This window comes from Aethalodelphis obliquidens, unplaced genomic scaffold, assembly GCF_003676395.1.
Source record: "Aethalodelphis obliquidens isolate GAN/ISIS:26980383/991018 unplaced genomic scaffold, ASM367639v1 scaffold11, whole genome shotgun sequence".
Taxonomy (NCBI): domain Eukaryota; kingdom Metazoa; phylum Chordata; class Mammalia; order Artiodactyla; family Delphinidae; genus Aethalodelphis; species Aethalodelphis obliquidens.
The window spans coordinates 20,398,698-20,413,180 of NW_020837955.1; the positions used below are offsets into that span (position 1 = coordinate 20,398,698).

The 14,483-nt window shown below is 45.5% G+C and overlaps 1 protein-coding gene across 1 annotated transcript; it reads left to right on the forward strand.

Annotated features, from left to right (window-relative positions):
- Positions 1–1,528: 1,528 nt before the first annotated feature.
- On the forward strand, positions 1,529–13,851 carry INA (internexin neuronal intermediate filament protein alpha). The gene is made up of 3 exons (XM_027112487.1): positions 1,529–2,676; positions 10,254–10,378; positions 11,815–13,851. The coding sequence occupies exons 1-3, from the start codon at positions 1,612–1,614 to the stop codon at positions 12,122–12,124; spliced, it is 1,500 nt and encodes a 499-aa protein (XP_026968288.1). The 5' UTR covers positions 1,529–1,611; the 3' UTR covers positions 12,125–13,851.
- The last annotated feature ends 632 nt before the right edge of the window (positions 13,852–14,483 follow it).

Genomic DNA, 14,483 nt, shown 5'->3' on the forward strand with positions numbered 1-14,483 from the left:
GTTTCTTATCTGTAAGATGGGGGTAAGGGCTACCTTGAAGAGTGGCCAAAAGGAGGTAAACCTATGCAAAATTCCTGGCACAAAGGCTGGCAGAGAATATTCATTCTGTGATGTTAGCACTCTTCCATCCTTCACATCACCAGGAATTTCTGAGCCCACTGAACTCAGCATTGAGTCCCTCCAGCTCAGGTCTTGGTCTCTGATGAGGAACCCCAGAGACAGGCTGTGGCAGGGCCTGACCATCTTACATGACATAAAGCACAAAGCCAAGAATATGCTCCAAAGTCCCATAGGCCTCTATTCCCCCCCTTCCTTTAGTGGCCTGTCTCAGGTAATATTTCCTCCATGAAAGTAAAACATCCTAGAACTACATCCTTGAGATTCCAAGATCAAGAAAGGCCTTCAGTTTGGAATTCTGGAATCTACTAAAAAGTTCTTCATCCTCCCTCTTCAAAGCCATAGCCACATCCTGAGAGATTATAAGTTTGAAGACCCCACCCGACCTCCTCCCAGCCTTCATCTTTACAGATCTCATTCTTGGAAACCCACCACTGTGTAGTGAAGGAGGCCAGCTCAGTCATCAGCACTCTTCCCCACTTTTGGAGTTTAATCTGTTTGCAGGGACCTCTTTTGTCCAAAGACAGATCTCCACAAGAAGGGGCCCTCCCTAAACCAGATGAACATTTACACAGACTGAAATCTCAAATGCCTGCCTACAGGGCGAGACAGGTAAAGTAAATGAATTAAGAAGGTGGACGTTATTCAATGGAGAGTGGCGGGGGACCGTGGTGAACAGGAGAGCACGCTTATACAAGTGGCAGGGGCACCTCAGCTCTGTCCATCGTGGCCATCCCAGCTCTTTCCTCCGCTTCTCTCCAGTCTCTGCAACTCAGGCCCACTCCCTTTTCCTTCCTCCCCTCTCTTCCCGGGCGTCGCAGGCTTTCAGCACAGCCACCCAACCCCGGGCGCTCCGGAGAGCTGCAGAGGAACAGCTGATGAGATGCTCTCTGACGTAGACCCACTTCTCCCCTGGGAACCCCAAGCGGGCAGAGGGAGGGGCCAAAGCCGCGCCCTGAGGGTCCACATTCTGTCTGGAAAAACAGGGCCTCACGCTCGGGAGCTCCAGGGTGGCGATGAGCGTACAGCATACCTCCCAGAAAACACTAACCTCCCAGTGGAATAAAGGGGGCAAGGAGGACAGGGTCAAAGGACGCGATGGAGCCGTGTGGTTTCCGGATGGGAAACCCCCATCGTTTAGGCACCCTTCCGCACAAGTCACTTCCAAACCAGATAACTCTCGGGGACGGGCGCTTCAGACAGGCGGTGGCTCCTACGCAAATGGCTCTGTCCCCGCGCCCTCGGTCCGTGGCGCGCGCAGCTGCGGTAGTCACTGCGCTTCCCCGCCCCCGCTCCTGGATGCCCCCCCTCCCTCTCTCCGCCAGGCCCGGAGCAGGAGCTCCGCCCACAACGCGCCGCCCCAGGCACCCCCCAACCCCGCCACCCCACGCCTTAAAAGCCGGTGCACACTGCTCCGCCGCGTCCCGGCCGGCTCACCTCTCTTCTCCTCGTCAGCTCCAGCGCAGCCGCTCCCCCGGTCCTGGTCCCGGCACCATGAGCTTCGGCTCGGAGCACTACCTGGGCGCCGCCTCCTCCTACCGCAAGGTGTTCGGAGACGGCTCGCGCCTGTCCTCGCGTCTCCCCGGGGCCGGCGGCGCGGGTAGCTTCCGCTCGCAGTCGCTGTCCCGCTGCAATGTGGCCTCCTCGGCTGCCTGCTCCTCGGCCTCGTCGCTCGGCCTGGGCCTGGCCTACCGCCGGTCTCCGGCGTCCGACGGGCTGGACCTGAGTCAGGCGGCGGCGCGCACCAACGAGTACAAGATCATCCGCACTAACGAGAAGGAGCAGCTTCAGGGCCTCAACGACCGCTTCGCCATGTTCATCGAGAAGGTGCACCAGCTGGAGACGCAGAACCGCGCGCTCGAGGCCGAGCTGGCCGCGCTGCGGCAGCGCCACGCCGAGCCGTCGCGCCTCGGAGAGCTCTTCCAGCGCGAGCTGCGCGAGCTGCGCGCGCAGCTGGAGGAGGCGAGCTCGGCGCGCGCGCAAGCCCTGCTGGAGCGCGACGGGCTGGCGGAGGAGGTGCAGCGGCTACGGGCACGCTGCGAGGAGGAGAGCCGAGGGCGCGAAGGGGCCGAGCGCGCCCTGAAGGCGCAGCAGCGCGACGTGGACGGCGCCACGCTGGCCCGCCTGGATCTGGAGAAGAAGGTGGAGTCGCTGCTGGACGAGCTGGCCTTCGTGCGCCAGGTGCACGACGAGGAGGTGGCCGAGCTACTGGCCACGCTGCAGGCGTCGTCGCAGGCCGCGGCCGAGGTGGACGTGGCTGTGGCTAAACCAGACCTGACTTCGGCGCTGAGGGAGATCCGCGCCCAGTATGAGTCCCTGGCCGCCAAGAACCTGCAGTCAGCTGAGGAGTGGTACAAGTCCAAGTTTGCCAACCTGAACGAGCAGGCGGCGCGCAGCACCGAGGCCATCCGGGCCAGCCGCGAGGAGATTCACGAGTACCGGCGCCAGCTGCAGGCACGCACCATCGAGATCGAGGGGCTGCGCGGGGCCAACGAGTCCTTGGAAAGGCAGATCCTGGAGCTGGAGGAGCGTCACAGTGCCGAGGTGGCCAGCTACCAGGTAAAGGTTGGAACGCTGCGTAGGGAGGGGAGTCCTGTTCTCTCCCGCGCATACTTCCCGCACAGTTGGGGCTCTAGAAACCAAGGAGAGGATAAGGGAGGGGACAGAAAGAGCCCCGCCTGGAGGCATTAGCAAACAAAAAGCCCTGGAGCCTCTCTCGCTAATTTTAGGGGCCTGGACGCCCTCTTTCCCTGCCCCTCACTTAACGTCCCTATCCAAGCCCTTCTAACAAAGAAGCCCTCAAGCTTCTGTTCTTCGGAGTCTTAAAATCTACCTCATGCCTCCCTGTCAGCAAGTGGGCATAAACACGCTGGCGACCTGAAGAACAACACCCACCCAAAGTAGGAGTGAGCCCAACGGGGGTGGGTCACAGCCTCTCCATGGCTCGTGGTGCTGTTTCCGCTGTCTGGCTTGTTTGACTTTGAAAGGCTTTCTGTGCGCCCTGGAAATAGTCCTGCCCTTGGGTTGGGGGAAGAATGAGGGACTAAACTGGGAAGGGTTCTATCCCATTGTCTTGACTTTTGCCCTCAAAGGAGTAGAGATTGGGAGCCAACAAGATGAGTGATTGGGCTAGTAATAACCGCTCTGCTCTGTCCTCCCCCAACACAGATACACGGTTCCCTCCTCCACGGAGTAATGTTACTACTTCCTAAAGAAAGCTTTGCAGTCGTCAGCAAATGAGAGTGGTCGGTCGCTGTCCTCGGTGCTGATCTCTCGTTCTTCCCATCTCAGAATTTCCCTCTTGTCTCATGTCCCAGTTATGAGTCTCTAGGCAATTAACTGCTTTGATTTTTTTTTCTTCTGCAACACCAACACATCAGTCTTGGCTACCTGCAATCAAAAAGGTCACCTCGTGGACAGCATCAATTTTCACTTTCATGGATGGCTTAGCACTTAACAAAAACCACTTAATCTGCTCAGCAGCAGTGAAATCCCACTCGAACATGCCCATTTCCTTAACATTCTTCCATCCTAAGTGCATGTGATAAATCACAGAGATGGGTTCATCTTTGTTATAGGTCACTTATTTTTTTTCCGTCTTTGCCTGTCCTCTAAGCCCCTGTGAAGGTATCGATTGGCTCTTTCCTCCTTTTCTCTACAAACAAAGGCCACTGCCTCTTCAGTTTTACCACATAGAACATTCTGGGCTTATGACCACAAAGGACACAGAGGCAGGAGGAAAGTGTAGAAAAGAATCTAAATAGTGTGGTTCTGTTTCAAGGTGCAATAGAAATTCCATGGGATAGAATGCTAATAATTCGGAAACTTGCAATAATTCATTCTAGCCAAGATCAAAGTTTACATTTGATAAAATTAATGGGGTTTGGGAACATTAATAAAATACAATCAAGAAAGGAGTGAAACCTCAAAATGCTATTTGAGTCTGGAGCTATTGATGTGCAGTATTTGCTGTTCATTATAAGTTACTCCCTTTGATAAAGGAAGGAAGCTTGCTTAGACCATTTGTTTTGGTGTTTGGAATTACAGTAATATTCAAATACTTCTATTCCACTTCAATATCTGTAACTTGAACTTTTCACTCTGTGGCTTAGGTCCCAGACGGCCTGAACTAATCACATTTAGTTAATTGAGACTTCATGTTTTCTTCTAGAAGCTTCAAAGGATGAGTTAGGTGGTCTTCTGGAGGGCTAGCCCAGTATTTCTCTAAAAAGGATAACTTACCCACAACCTCCATCTGAATTGGGCTTTGCCATGTCCTCTGTTTGCTCATTATAGCCCTTGTATTCTGAGAGGTAGTGACAGTATTGTCTGGCTTGTTTTGTTTGCTTTAAAAGGCTTTCAGTGTTAGACAATAGTAGGGTCATGGAGATGTAGTCTGCAGAAAACAAAAAACACCAGAAACTGCAGCCTCTGCAGCTCTGCAGTGCTGCCCCCGTCAGCTTTAGCCTCAGAGCCTCAGTGGACCTGCTTTGAATGGAAGAGAAGATCAGACAACATATATACATATATATATATGTATATATGTATATGTGTGTGTGTGTGTGTGTGTGTGTGTATCCTACCTACCTCTTAGGACCTAAGGCTGAGGTGGGGTTCACATCTTCACCTAAGGATCCTGAAGTCCTGAAGCCACAAGGGAGTCATCGGGCTATTCTCTGTAGCAGTCTTAGCAGTGCTGACTGAGATGAAAAGCCTCCTCCACAGTGAGATTCAGCCATTGTTTTCTTGCCCTCTAACCCCCTCCCCCTCCCCTTTCACTGCAGTAATGGAGGCTGTTCTTTCTTCTGCTTCAGAGATTAGTGGTAGGCTCATCTTCTTTTGCAAGTTTGCCACCCTCTTAGAGGCAGAGGAGGGCCCCATTAAAGTCACATTTTCCCTGCTCCTGAGAGCTAACAGCCTATTTGAGGAAAGAAAGCTTATCACACTTTTGAAAGGGTGATGAATGATTCAAGGTGACATAGTAAGTATACAGTGGTGTATGAGAGAGCCTGAATAAGGTAACAGGAAAAATTATGAGGAGTTAGGGCTGTTGTCCTCAGAAGCCAAACAGAGCCACCCTCTTTAGCTGAAGGTTTTCCATTTCTGACACAGGGTGATTCTGGTTCCTGCATAGCTGCTTCACCACCATTAGAGTTCTTGCTCTGCCAAAGATGTCAAAGGACATTTTTGCAGGGTCCTGGGGGCCCTGGCCCTATACTGTGGTCAGTCTTGGAAAGCTGAAGCTTTCCTTGAAAGACCTTGCTGAACAATCAAGATCACACCATTAGTTAATGCTCTCCAGGGAGATGAGCCAAGTCTGCCCTCTTCTCTCCAGTATGAGATTGGAATGCAGCCTAATTAAATAGGAGGAAGGGGCTGGCCCCTTGGAGATTGGGGGTGGCAGTGGCTGAGTAAAAATCTATAGCTTGATAGATCCATTTCTGAAATTAGAATTCAAGAAAAAAGCTTCATTTGGTCCCTCTTTTTTTTTTTTTTTCCAACTCATCCATGTGCTTTTTGCTTTCTTTTGTTCTGTTTTTGCCCCCTCTACCTCACTGTATTATTGTCACCTGGGCCATCCTGATAGCGCCTTTACAGAAAAAAAAAAAAATAGTGGTTCCTAAACCCATTGACCCACCAAGGTTACTTGGGCGCTTAACAGAAAGATTCTCAGGCCCACTCCCAAAGATAGGGATTCAGCAGTTTGCAGGTGGGGCCCAGGAATATGCAATTTCGGTAAAAGCACCGTCATTCCTCAGACTGATTTGGGTGTGCATTGACTTAAACCACATTTCCCAGTGTAAATCAGCCTATAGAAATACATATAATGCAACATTTTAAAGTATGGTAGGAAATAAAAATATGGGATGAAGCAAAGATAGGCGTGAGAAAAGGCAGCACAGTGACCTGTGAGTGTACCATATATAGAAATCCTCTCTCCCCACCTTCATTTATCAGGCAGAGCAGTAATTCTGAACAGCCTCTTTCAATCAGTGAGTGCCGCACTCATTACTGCTCACCTGGCTGAGGGCCCCTCAAAGTGATGAAACCCACAGCACTGTCTGTTGTTCCTATGCTCCACTGCAGATGCTAGTGTGGCCAGTTCTCTCTCTTTACTCCCAGCCCGCATCCTTCCTTCCGGCCCTGAGGAAGATGCTCAGCACTTGGTTTAGCCATTCCAGGAGAGACCCCCGCTGGAGCTGGGAGTGCCTCTCTCCCACTCCCTCAGGCTAATCCAGCAGTAGCTGCGTGGTTGGGGGAGGGAGCAGTCTGCAGCGCTCTGCTCACATTCCGAGCTGGAGGCCATCTTTGGCAGGGCTTTTGAAGGGCAATGCAAGACAGCCTGGGGTGGGGAAGAGAGTGCAAACGAGACTGGACACTGAGGAGCAGTGGTCAGCAGTCAGCACAGTTCCTTCTAACAGGAGCAAAGTCGTGCTTTCTGTCTACACTGATCCATAAAATAGACGTGAAATGTGTAACAGAAAAGTTTAAGGAAATTTCAGCTATCTGGAACTCAGGTCCCCAACAACCTCTCATTCAGAAAACACAGCTGTGAAACAAAAATAATTTTTTTAAAAAGGACCTAATTAACCTGCTGATGTGACAAAATGTCTATCTCTAAATCACATATTGGGAAGTTGGCCCTTTTGCTGCTCCCAGCCTGTTTATTGTTAACTTTACATGATTCTAAAGTACTTTGCTATTTGGATTTCAAGCCTGCAGCAAGATAAAGAAGAGGAGCCACTGGAGTCAGGCATTGTCAAGAATGAGTAGAAACAGATCAGTTAAACTTTCAGGACAAAGAAAACCAATACATAGCAAACACTAACTCAAACACTGCTCTATGAATTGGGAGATTGGGATTGACATATATACACTAATATATATATAATAGATAACTAATAAGGACCTGCTGTATAAAAAATAATAAAATTTTAAAAAATTTTTAAAAATTATAAAAAATACTGCTCTAAGGGGCCATTTAGGATAGAAATAAACAGTCTGATATATCTTAGTTGACCTAAAAATCACATCACAGTATTATAGAAAAATAATTGATCATTATCTTAATCCTTAGTTTCTGAGAAAGGTTGCATTGTGTTTAGTGTCCTAGGTAAGAGTACTACAAACCACTTTAGAAAGGTTTTTATTTAAAATTGTGATTTTTAAAAAATCTGTTACGGAGATGTACATCTTCGTGAAAAACAAACAAAAAATAATAACGTGGTGCTTTAAGGGGTTTGCCTCCAACTCTCCAACATTAAAATTTTATTTTACGTTGCCTTCCTTAGTTATCTAAAGGGTTGTAGGGAGGGCTCGTGATTGTCCATATCATTATAAGGGTAGAGAGTTAACAAGGGTAGAGATATTAACAATATTAAAAATCACTAAAATTTATTGAGCATTCCTAGGTGCCAAATGCTGTTCTAATGCCTATTATCTAATTTAACAGATAATGGATTCATCACATAATAATGTGAGGTACATTAAATTGGCATCCTAACCTGAGGATCTCAGAACACCTCAGAAAAGAATAAACACTGTAATTTCCCATATACAGAAATGGAAGTTTCAAAGAAACTAAAATATAGAAGACTGACTGAGGTATGTTAGATGTTTGTGGCAGGGCAAGAAATGCAACCCAAAGATCCTGATGAAATCCTCTTTTTTTCCTCATATAACATTTCTCTTGCTCCTTTGCATAATGAGTATACTCCCTCCCCTTTCTCCTTTTTCCTTCACCCTAGATGCTTTTCCCCCTTACCACAATAATATTGATTCTCTTACCTCTAATGCGTCACTAGCAGACTTGCTTGTAGGCTAGTTTAACCTCAAATATAGCAACCATCCAGTAAAATTTCTTGGTAAAAATCCTTTTAAACTCTCATGATCTCTTAACACACTTTGGAATATTTTCATCACTGTCCAGTGTATTATGTATTTTCCCCACTGCTTATCATCCCTTGCTCTGTACCCATCAGTTAATTGAGTTTCTTCTTTGTGGTATTCCTGTCAATATTTATAGAACAGGTAGGTGGTATGAATTTTTGTTCTTTCTGCAGATTCTCTTGATTTGGAAGTTTGTACCCGCAATGTGTCAGCCCTGCCTTTCACCATTGCTTCAACATCCCCACAAGGGAAGTTCAAAGGTTCCTCAGCTCTTACTTTCTTGAGGTTTCTGATATTTTTATCTGCATCACTACTTCATAAAAATAACTCTCAGTCATTGTGCTCTTCATGTTGACAGAGTTGCAACTGAATTATATAAATTATTTGCTCAGAATAAGAAAATAAATGGTTATGTAGCATCATTCATTCATTCAAGAGTCATTCATTGAGCATCTACAGTGTGCATTGTGCTAGGCTGTGGGCTTCCAGAGGTGAACTAGACAGAAGGGGTCCAGGTTTCCATGTAAATTACATCCTGGTTCAATTGTTCTCTAATAGTGATTCACCCTCCCAGGGACGTTTAGCAGTGTCTGGAGACATTGTTGATTTTCACAACTGGGAGGCAGGGCACGTGCTACTGGCATCTAGTGGATAGAGGTCAGGGATGCTGCTAAAAATCCTACGTTCATAGGACAGCCCCCCACAACAAGGAATTACCCAGATAATGAGAAGAGCTAAAAAGCAGAGTGGGGACTTCCCTGGTGGTGCAGTGGTTAAGAATCTGCCTGCCAATGCAGGGGACACGGGTTAGATCCCTGGTCCGGGAAGATCCCACATGCCACGGAACAACTAAGCCCGTGCGCCACAACTACCGAGCCTGCGCTCTAGAGCCCGCGAGCCACACCTACTGAGCCCGCGTGCTGCAACTACTGAAGCCCACGCGCCTAGAGCCGGCGCTCCGCAACAAGAGAAGCCACCACAATGAGAAGCCCGCACACTGCAACGAAGAGCAGCCCCCGCTCGCCACAACTAGAGAAAGCCCGCGCGCAGCAACGAAGACCCAACGCAGCCAAAAATAAATAAATAAATCTATTTTTTACATATAATAAATAAATAAAAATCAGAGTGGCCAGTTTCAGGTGGGGGCTTTTTTCTAAGTTGTCTTCCCACTGGAGGTGCCTTTTTCTAATTTACACAAAGTTCCTTCATGGGCTAGCAGCTGCCCTGGTTTAAGGTAAAATCACGTGCTAGATCGGTGTGGAAAGGGTACTTAAACTGGATGCTGAGGAAGACCTGTCTGAGTAGAGGGCATTTGAACTGAATCTAGTATGACATGATGTCAGTCATGTGAAGACCCACCACAGAGCATTCCAAACAGAGGAAATAGCTAGCCTGAAGGGCCTGGGATAGCAATGAACTTGGTAAGTTTAAGGAGCAAAAGAGAAGGCCAGGGTAGCTGAAACACATTGAGCAAGGGGAAGAGTAGAGGCCATGCTGAGGAGTTTGGACTTAATTCCAAAGCTGTTGGAGGGTTTTAGGAAGATGAGCAATGGGATCTACTGTGTTTTTAAAAGATCCTCTGGTTTCTCAAGAATCACAGATTTAAAGCTATTTTTCTTCTGTGCCTGGGTTTGCACCTGGAGGAACTTAAAGCAAAAGTATTATATGAACTTAGTTTCCTTTTAAAAAAATATTATAATTTCAATCTGCCATTTGGATTAAAAAAAATTCCTTGGAGTGTTTATGCTTCCTCCTATCTGTCATGAAAATGCTTTCAGTAAAGTGATTGAGTAGCAGACTTCCAGGAAACCATCAAAACAAATGGAGGCAGAGAAGACTTGCCATCCCCTCTGTGCTGTCCACAGTTGGAATTTTCTGAATCTGAGCTCCTAACCTGAGCCTTTGGTTTGGGAAAGTACATGTAACAACTGAGTGATTCAGCAGTAATACAACAAGCAAGGGAGGGACGGTAAGTAAGTAAAAAATAAATATTTCCCCAGTATTCAGTTTAGAACCATGTGCTCCGTGGTAGAAATGTATCCAAATCTCCTGGGGACCTTTATGAAAAAATGCAGATGCTGGGACCCCACCCTAGAACAAATGAATCAGAATCTGGGCTGGGGGACAGGTCTGGATTTTTAATGTGTAGGCAGGGTTGAGAATCCTTGCTTTCTCAATTTCAGTCTCAGTCTCCATGAATGCCAGCTGCTTTGGCCTAAATATGTTGGACATGTCTTGCTTTTCAGGATAACATTGGGCAGCTGGAGAATGATCTGAGGAACACCAAGAGTGAGATGGCCCGTCACCTTCGGGAGTACCAGGACTTGCTCAATGTCAAAATGGCTCTTGACATTGAGATAGCAGCTTACAGGTGTGTCACAGGGCATGCTCACCCAAGCAGATCCCATCACCTGGGGCATCTCTACCCAAATAAGTGGTTTTAGTCTCTCTGATTTCGGGGGGGGGGGGGGGGGGGTTAAGGAAAGGCATCACAGGCTCCTTCCAGGTGAGCTGACCCTTATGTCCCTCGACTTGGTTATATCCCAGCTCCACCTTACTAGGCCTGGAGTAGTCTGCCTACCTCTGCAAGGATTTAAGGGGATAATGTGAGTGCACAGAGGTTGAAATAAAATCCATCAGACTCTAAGTTTAAAAATAAGGTTCATGTAACATAGAAAGTCCCAACAGGTGAGGTATCCCCCTGGATTCCTACTCAAGCAATATGTAAGTGAACATTTACCTCTAAAAAAATAAATACAGGGTGGGGGTGGTGGGGGTGTGATGAATTGGGAGATTGGGATTGACATGTATACACTAATATGTATAAAATAGATAACTAATAAGAACCTGCTGTATAAATAAAATAAAATTCAAAATAAATAAATAACAGCAGCTACCATTTTTTGAATGACTACTGCGTGCCAGGCACTATATTAGATACTGCATATAAATTATCTAGGTATCAAGTCATATTATTCCCATTTTTTCAGATGAGAAAACTTGAACCACAGACTGTGCAACATGCTCAAAGTCACAGTGCTGGTAACGGAAGAGCTCAAACTCAACCCCAGATCTGTCTGAAAATTTTTTCTTTTTTTCCTTACACTATGTATACTACTTCAAAACAAAGCTCCAAGAGGAGTTGATAGTGTTTTGAGTTTCTGATTTTTAAAAAAAAATGATAAAAATTATTAGAGTTATGAGAAAAAAAGGTATTGGGGCCATGCTTTTATGATGCTGTTTAAGCCAGGCTGGGAAAAAGCTTGGTATCTGAAAGAGTTTAATTCACTGGTTTCTGTTATTGCTGATTCCATTTCCTTTGTACCCCTACACATTGAAAAAAATACAAATCTCAAGTTCAGGCTGATTAGGCAATTCCTTTGTGGACTTCTTACCTTCTTATCCCTGTTGCACTTAAGGTGTTAATTAGTAAAATTACTTCTCCTTAGAGCTTTGTAGACTCTGAGTGCCAAAAATGGGTGTGATGAAACCTAAGGGGAGTTGTAGGGTTTTTTTAAATGTATTTGCGAATAGGATAGGTTTCCCCTTGACAGTGCTTTAAACGCAGCTTGTGCTAAAGATTTGTGAGTGTGTGTGTGTGTGTGAGTGTGTGTTTGAGTGTGTGTGTGCACGTGCCGGATAAAGTCCAGGTCTTTGAGCCTTGAAATTCAATATTTATTGGCCTCAATCTCATGAAGAAACTGCGAAATCTTTCTAATCTTTCTAAAATGAATAGAGGCTGGAGGGTTAAATTCTTTAAAAGTTTCAAGTTGACTTCCTGAGAGTTTTTCTCTGTTGGATTTACAGGAAACTGCTGGAAGGCGAAGAGACACGTTTTAGCACCAGTGGATTAAGCATTTCAGGGCTGAATCCACTTCCCAATCCAAGCTATCTGCTCCCTCCTAGAATCCTCAGTTCCACCACCTCCAAAGTCTCATCCACTGGGCTGTCTCTTAAGAAAGAGGAGGAGGAAGAGGAGGCTTCTAAGGTAGCCACGAAGAAAACCTCCCAGATAGGGGAAAGTTTTGAAGAAATATTGGAGGAGACAGTGATATCTGCTAAGAAAACCGAGAAATCAAATATAGAAGAAAGCACCATTTCAAGCCAAAAAATATAATTCTGTTGCTTGAAAAAAGTTAATGCTTAAGAGGGGATAATATGCATTTGACTTGTTAAACAGCCTATTCCTGATCCAAAACACCTGTCGCCACTATACAATGTTTTCAAGGCTTCAGTCTCATATTTAGCATTGAATACTTACTTTCTCTAATAAGAAAACCACACCTTAGATTGGAGCAAACCACAGTCCTAGAGCAATCACAGAGGAGTTATCTAAGAATGCAGCTTTCTCACCTAAACCTTAGGCTTCACAGCAATAGATGATTCAGGTACAGAGGAAGTACAAACTAAGGTACTAAATCTGTGATCGTCATCATTTTGCTGTGAATTGAAATTAAAACCTATATTCACTCACCATACCCAGCCATTACCCAGCTATTTAATCTCACTCTAGATACCTAAAACATAAGGTCACTGCCAAAGATAAACCCACGGTCCACACCTGACACCACTCTGATAGAACTGTTTCACAGATGATAGGTGTTTGTTTAATGGACTCTTTCCCTCCCATCCCCCCTCAATTCCATATATCCTTTTCTTCCATTCAGAAGAAAAAAAAAAAGGCTAGTGTAGTATTTATCCCTTTGAAATACATTTCGGTTCTTCTCAAAAGAACTTACCCCCTTTAGCTCTCTCTGCTCAATAGGTAGAATTAGATGCATGCTGACCATTTCTGTGATTTGTGTAGTGACTTCTCCCTGTCCATTTCATGTCCTTCTATTGCTATAGTTTAAAAGAAATGGCAGTGATAAGTTTTATGGGTTGCCCCCAACAAATAAAATATTGAAAAAAGTCCCTAGATTTTAGGCTTTTAGCTTATTCAAATCCACTTAATCAGGAAAAAGGAATACTTTATTGAGTGTAGCTTTTCACCTTAACTTTAGAAGCACAGTCATAGTTAATCCCAAACTGTGATTAAGCTGACCTTAGATTTAGTAGTATAAGCTAGAAGAGGTATTTGTATGAAGGGGAAAAGCCAAGGTCTCATTTATCTGTGGCAATTCATTTGTGGTGATAGAGAATTAGCTGTTTCATGCCTTTACCCTTAGACAGAATCCACATATTCCCCTTCCCACTAGTCTAGGTCCTAAGGAGGCCTTGGTTTCACTCTTATGCCTTTTAAGAGTGCTAAGTATAGATTATGTTATCACCAGGACACAATGCTCCTGCCCAAAAGTAAAAGAAGACACTTCTGGTCAATCAACACCACCAGCGAATACAAAAAAGAAATATTTCTCTTTTCTAAAAGAGTCTTGCCCAAACAGTTTTCCCACTGCTGCATGGTTAGTGGGGTCTCCCTTCCCTACTGGAGACGAAGAGATACTCAGACCAGAGAAGAGGCACACATGCTCCTACTCACATGCTAGGAAGTAGATTCTGGAGAGTTCAGTTTTCACCTGCCCAGCTGTGTAGCAGCTGCATTGCCCAGTCTTCCATGTGTGCCAAGTTTGATGCAGAATTAATTCTCTGTTGGAGTCACTTGCACCAGATCTAAAGAGTTGCTATATCTCTGTCACACATCTCCATTAGGAACTCTGTGGTGAAAAGGACATGATGCTTTTACTGAACTTTCTTATCGTAGCACATGCTTCAGTCGTTCACGAACTTGAAAGAATACTTTTCGCTTCTTCCTTTCCCTTACTCCACCCCATCTTTACTCCCCACACTTACTGTAAAATGTTAGTAAAATGAGAATTAAAAGTCACATGAATCCCACCAACATAACTTGTGTTTCGTGGTTTTTGCTGCTTTAACTGAGAGAAGCACTGTTTTGGTTCAATGAGACAGGTGTACCCCCAAGTCATTCAGAAACCATATGTTGTCTGTTTCCTGCATCCACATTTAGTTTCGTTTAATGTTCTTTTGTTTGTTTGTTTTTTCCCTGCCAAGGCCTTCGGGCAGTCTGCAGACTGTCTGGTCTGAAACACATAATGCACTAAGTGGACAGTTCATGGCAGGAAGTGGGGAAATCAAATCAATCAGATGATGAAAGACAGTGTATTCTGTACCTGGATAATTTTTTTTGAATTTTATATTTTTTTAAACAGCAGGTTATTAGTTATCTATTTTATGCATATTAGTGTATACATGTCAATCCCAATCTCCCAGTTCATCCCACCACCACCACCACCCCCCGCTTTCCCCCCTTGGTGTCCATACATTTGTTCTCTACATGTCTCTATTTCTGCCTTGCAAACCGGTTCATCTGTAGCATTTTTCTAGATTCCTCATATATACGTTAATATACAATATTTGTTTTTCTCTTTCTGACTTCACTCTGTATGACAGTCTCTAAGTCCATCCACATCTCTACAAATGACCTAATTTCGTTCCTTTTTATGGCTGAGTAATATTCC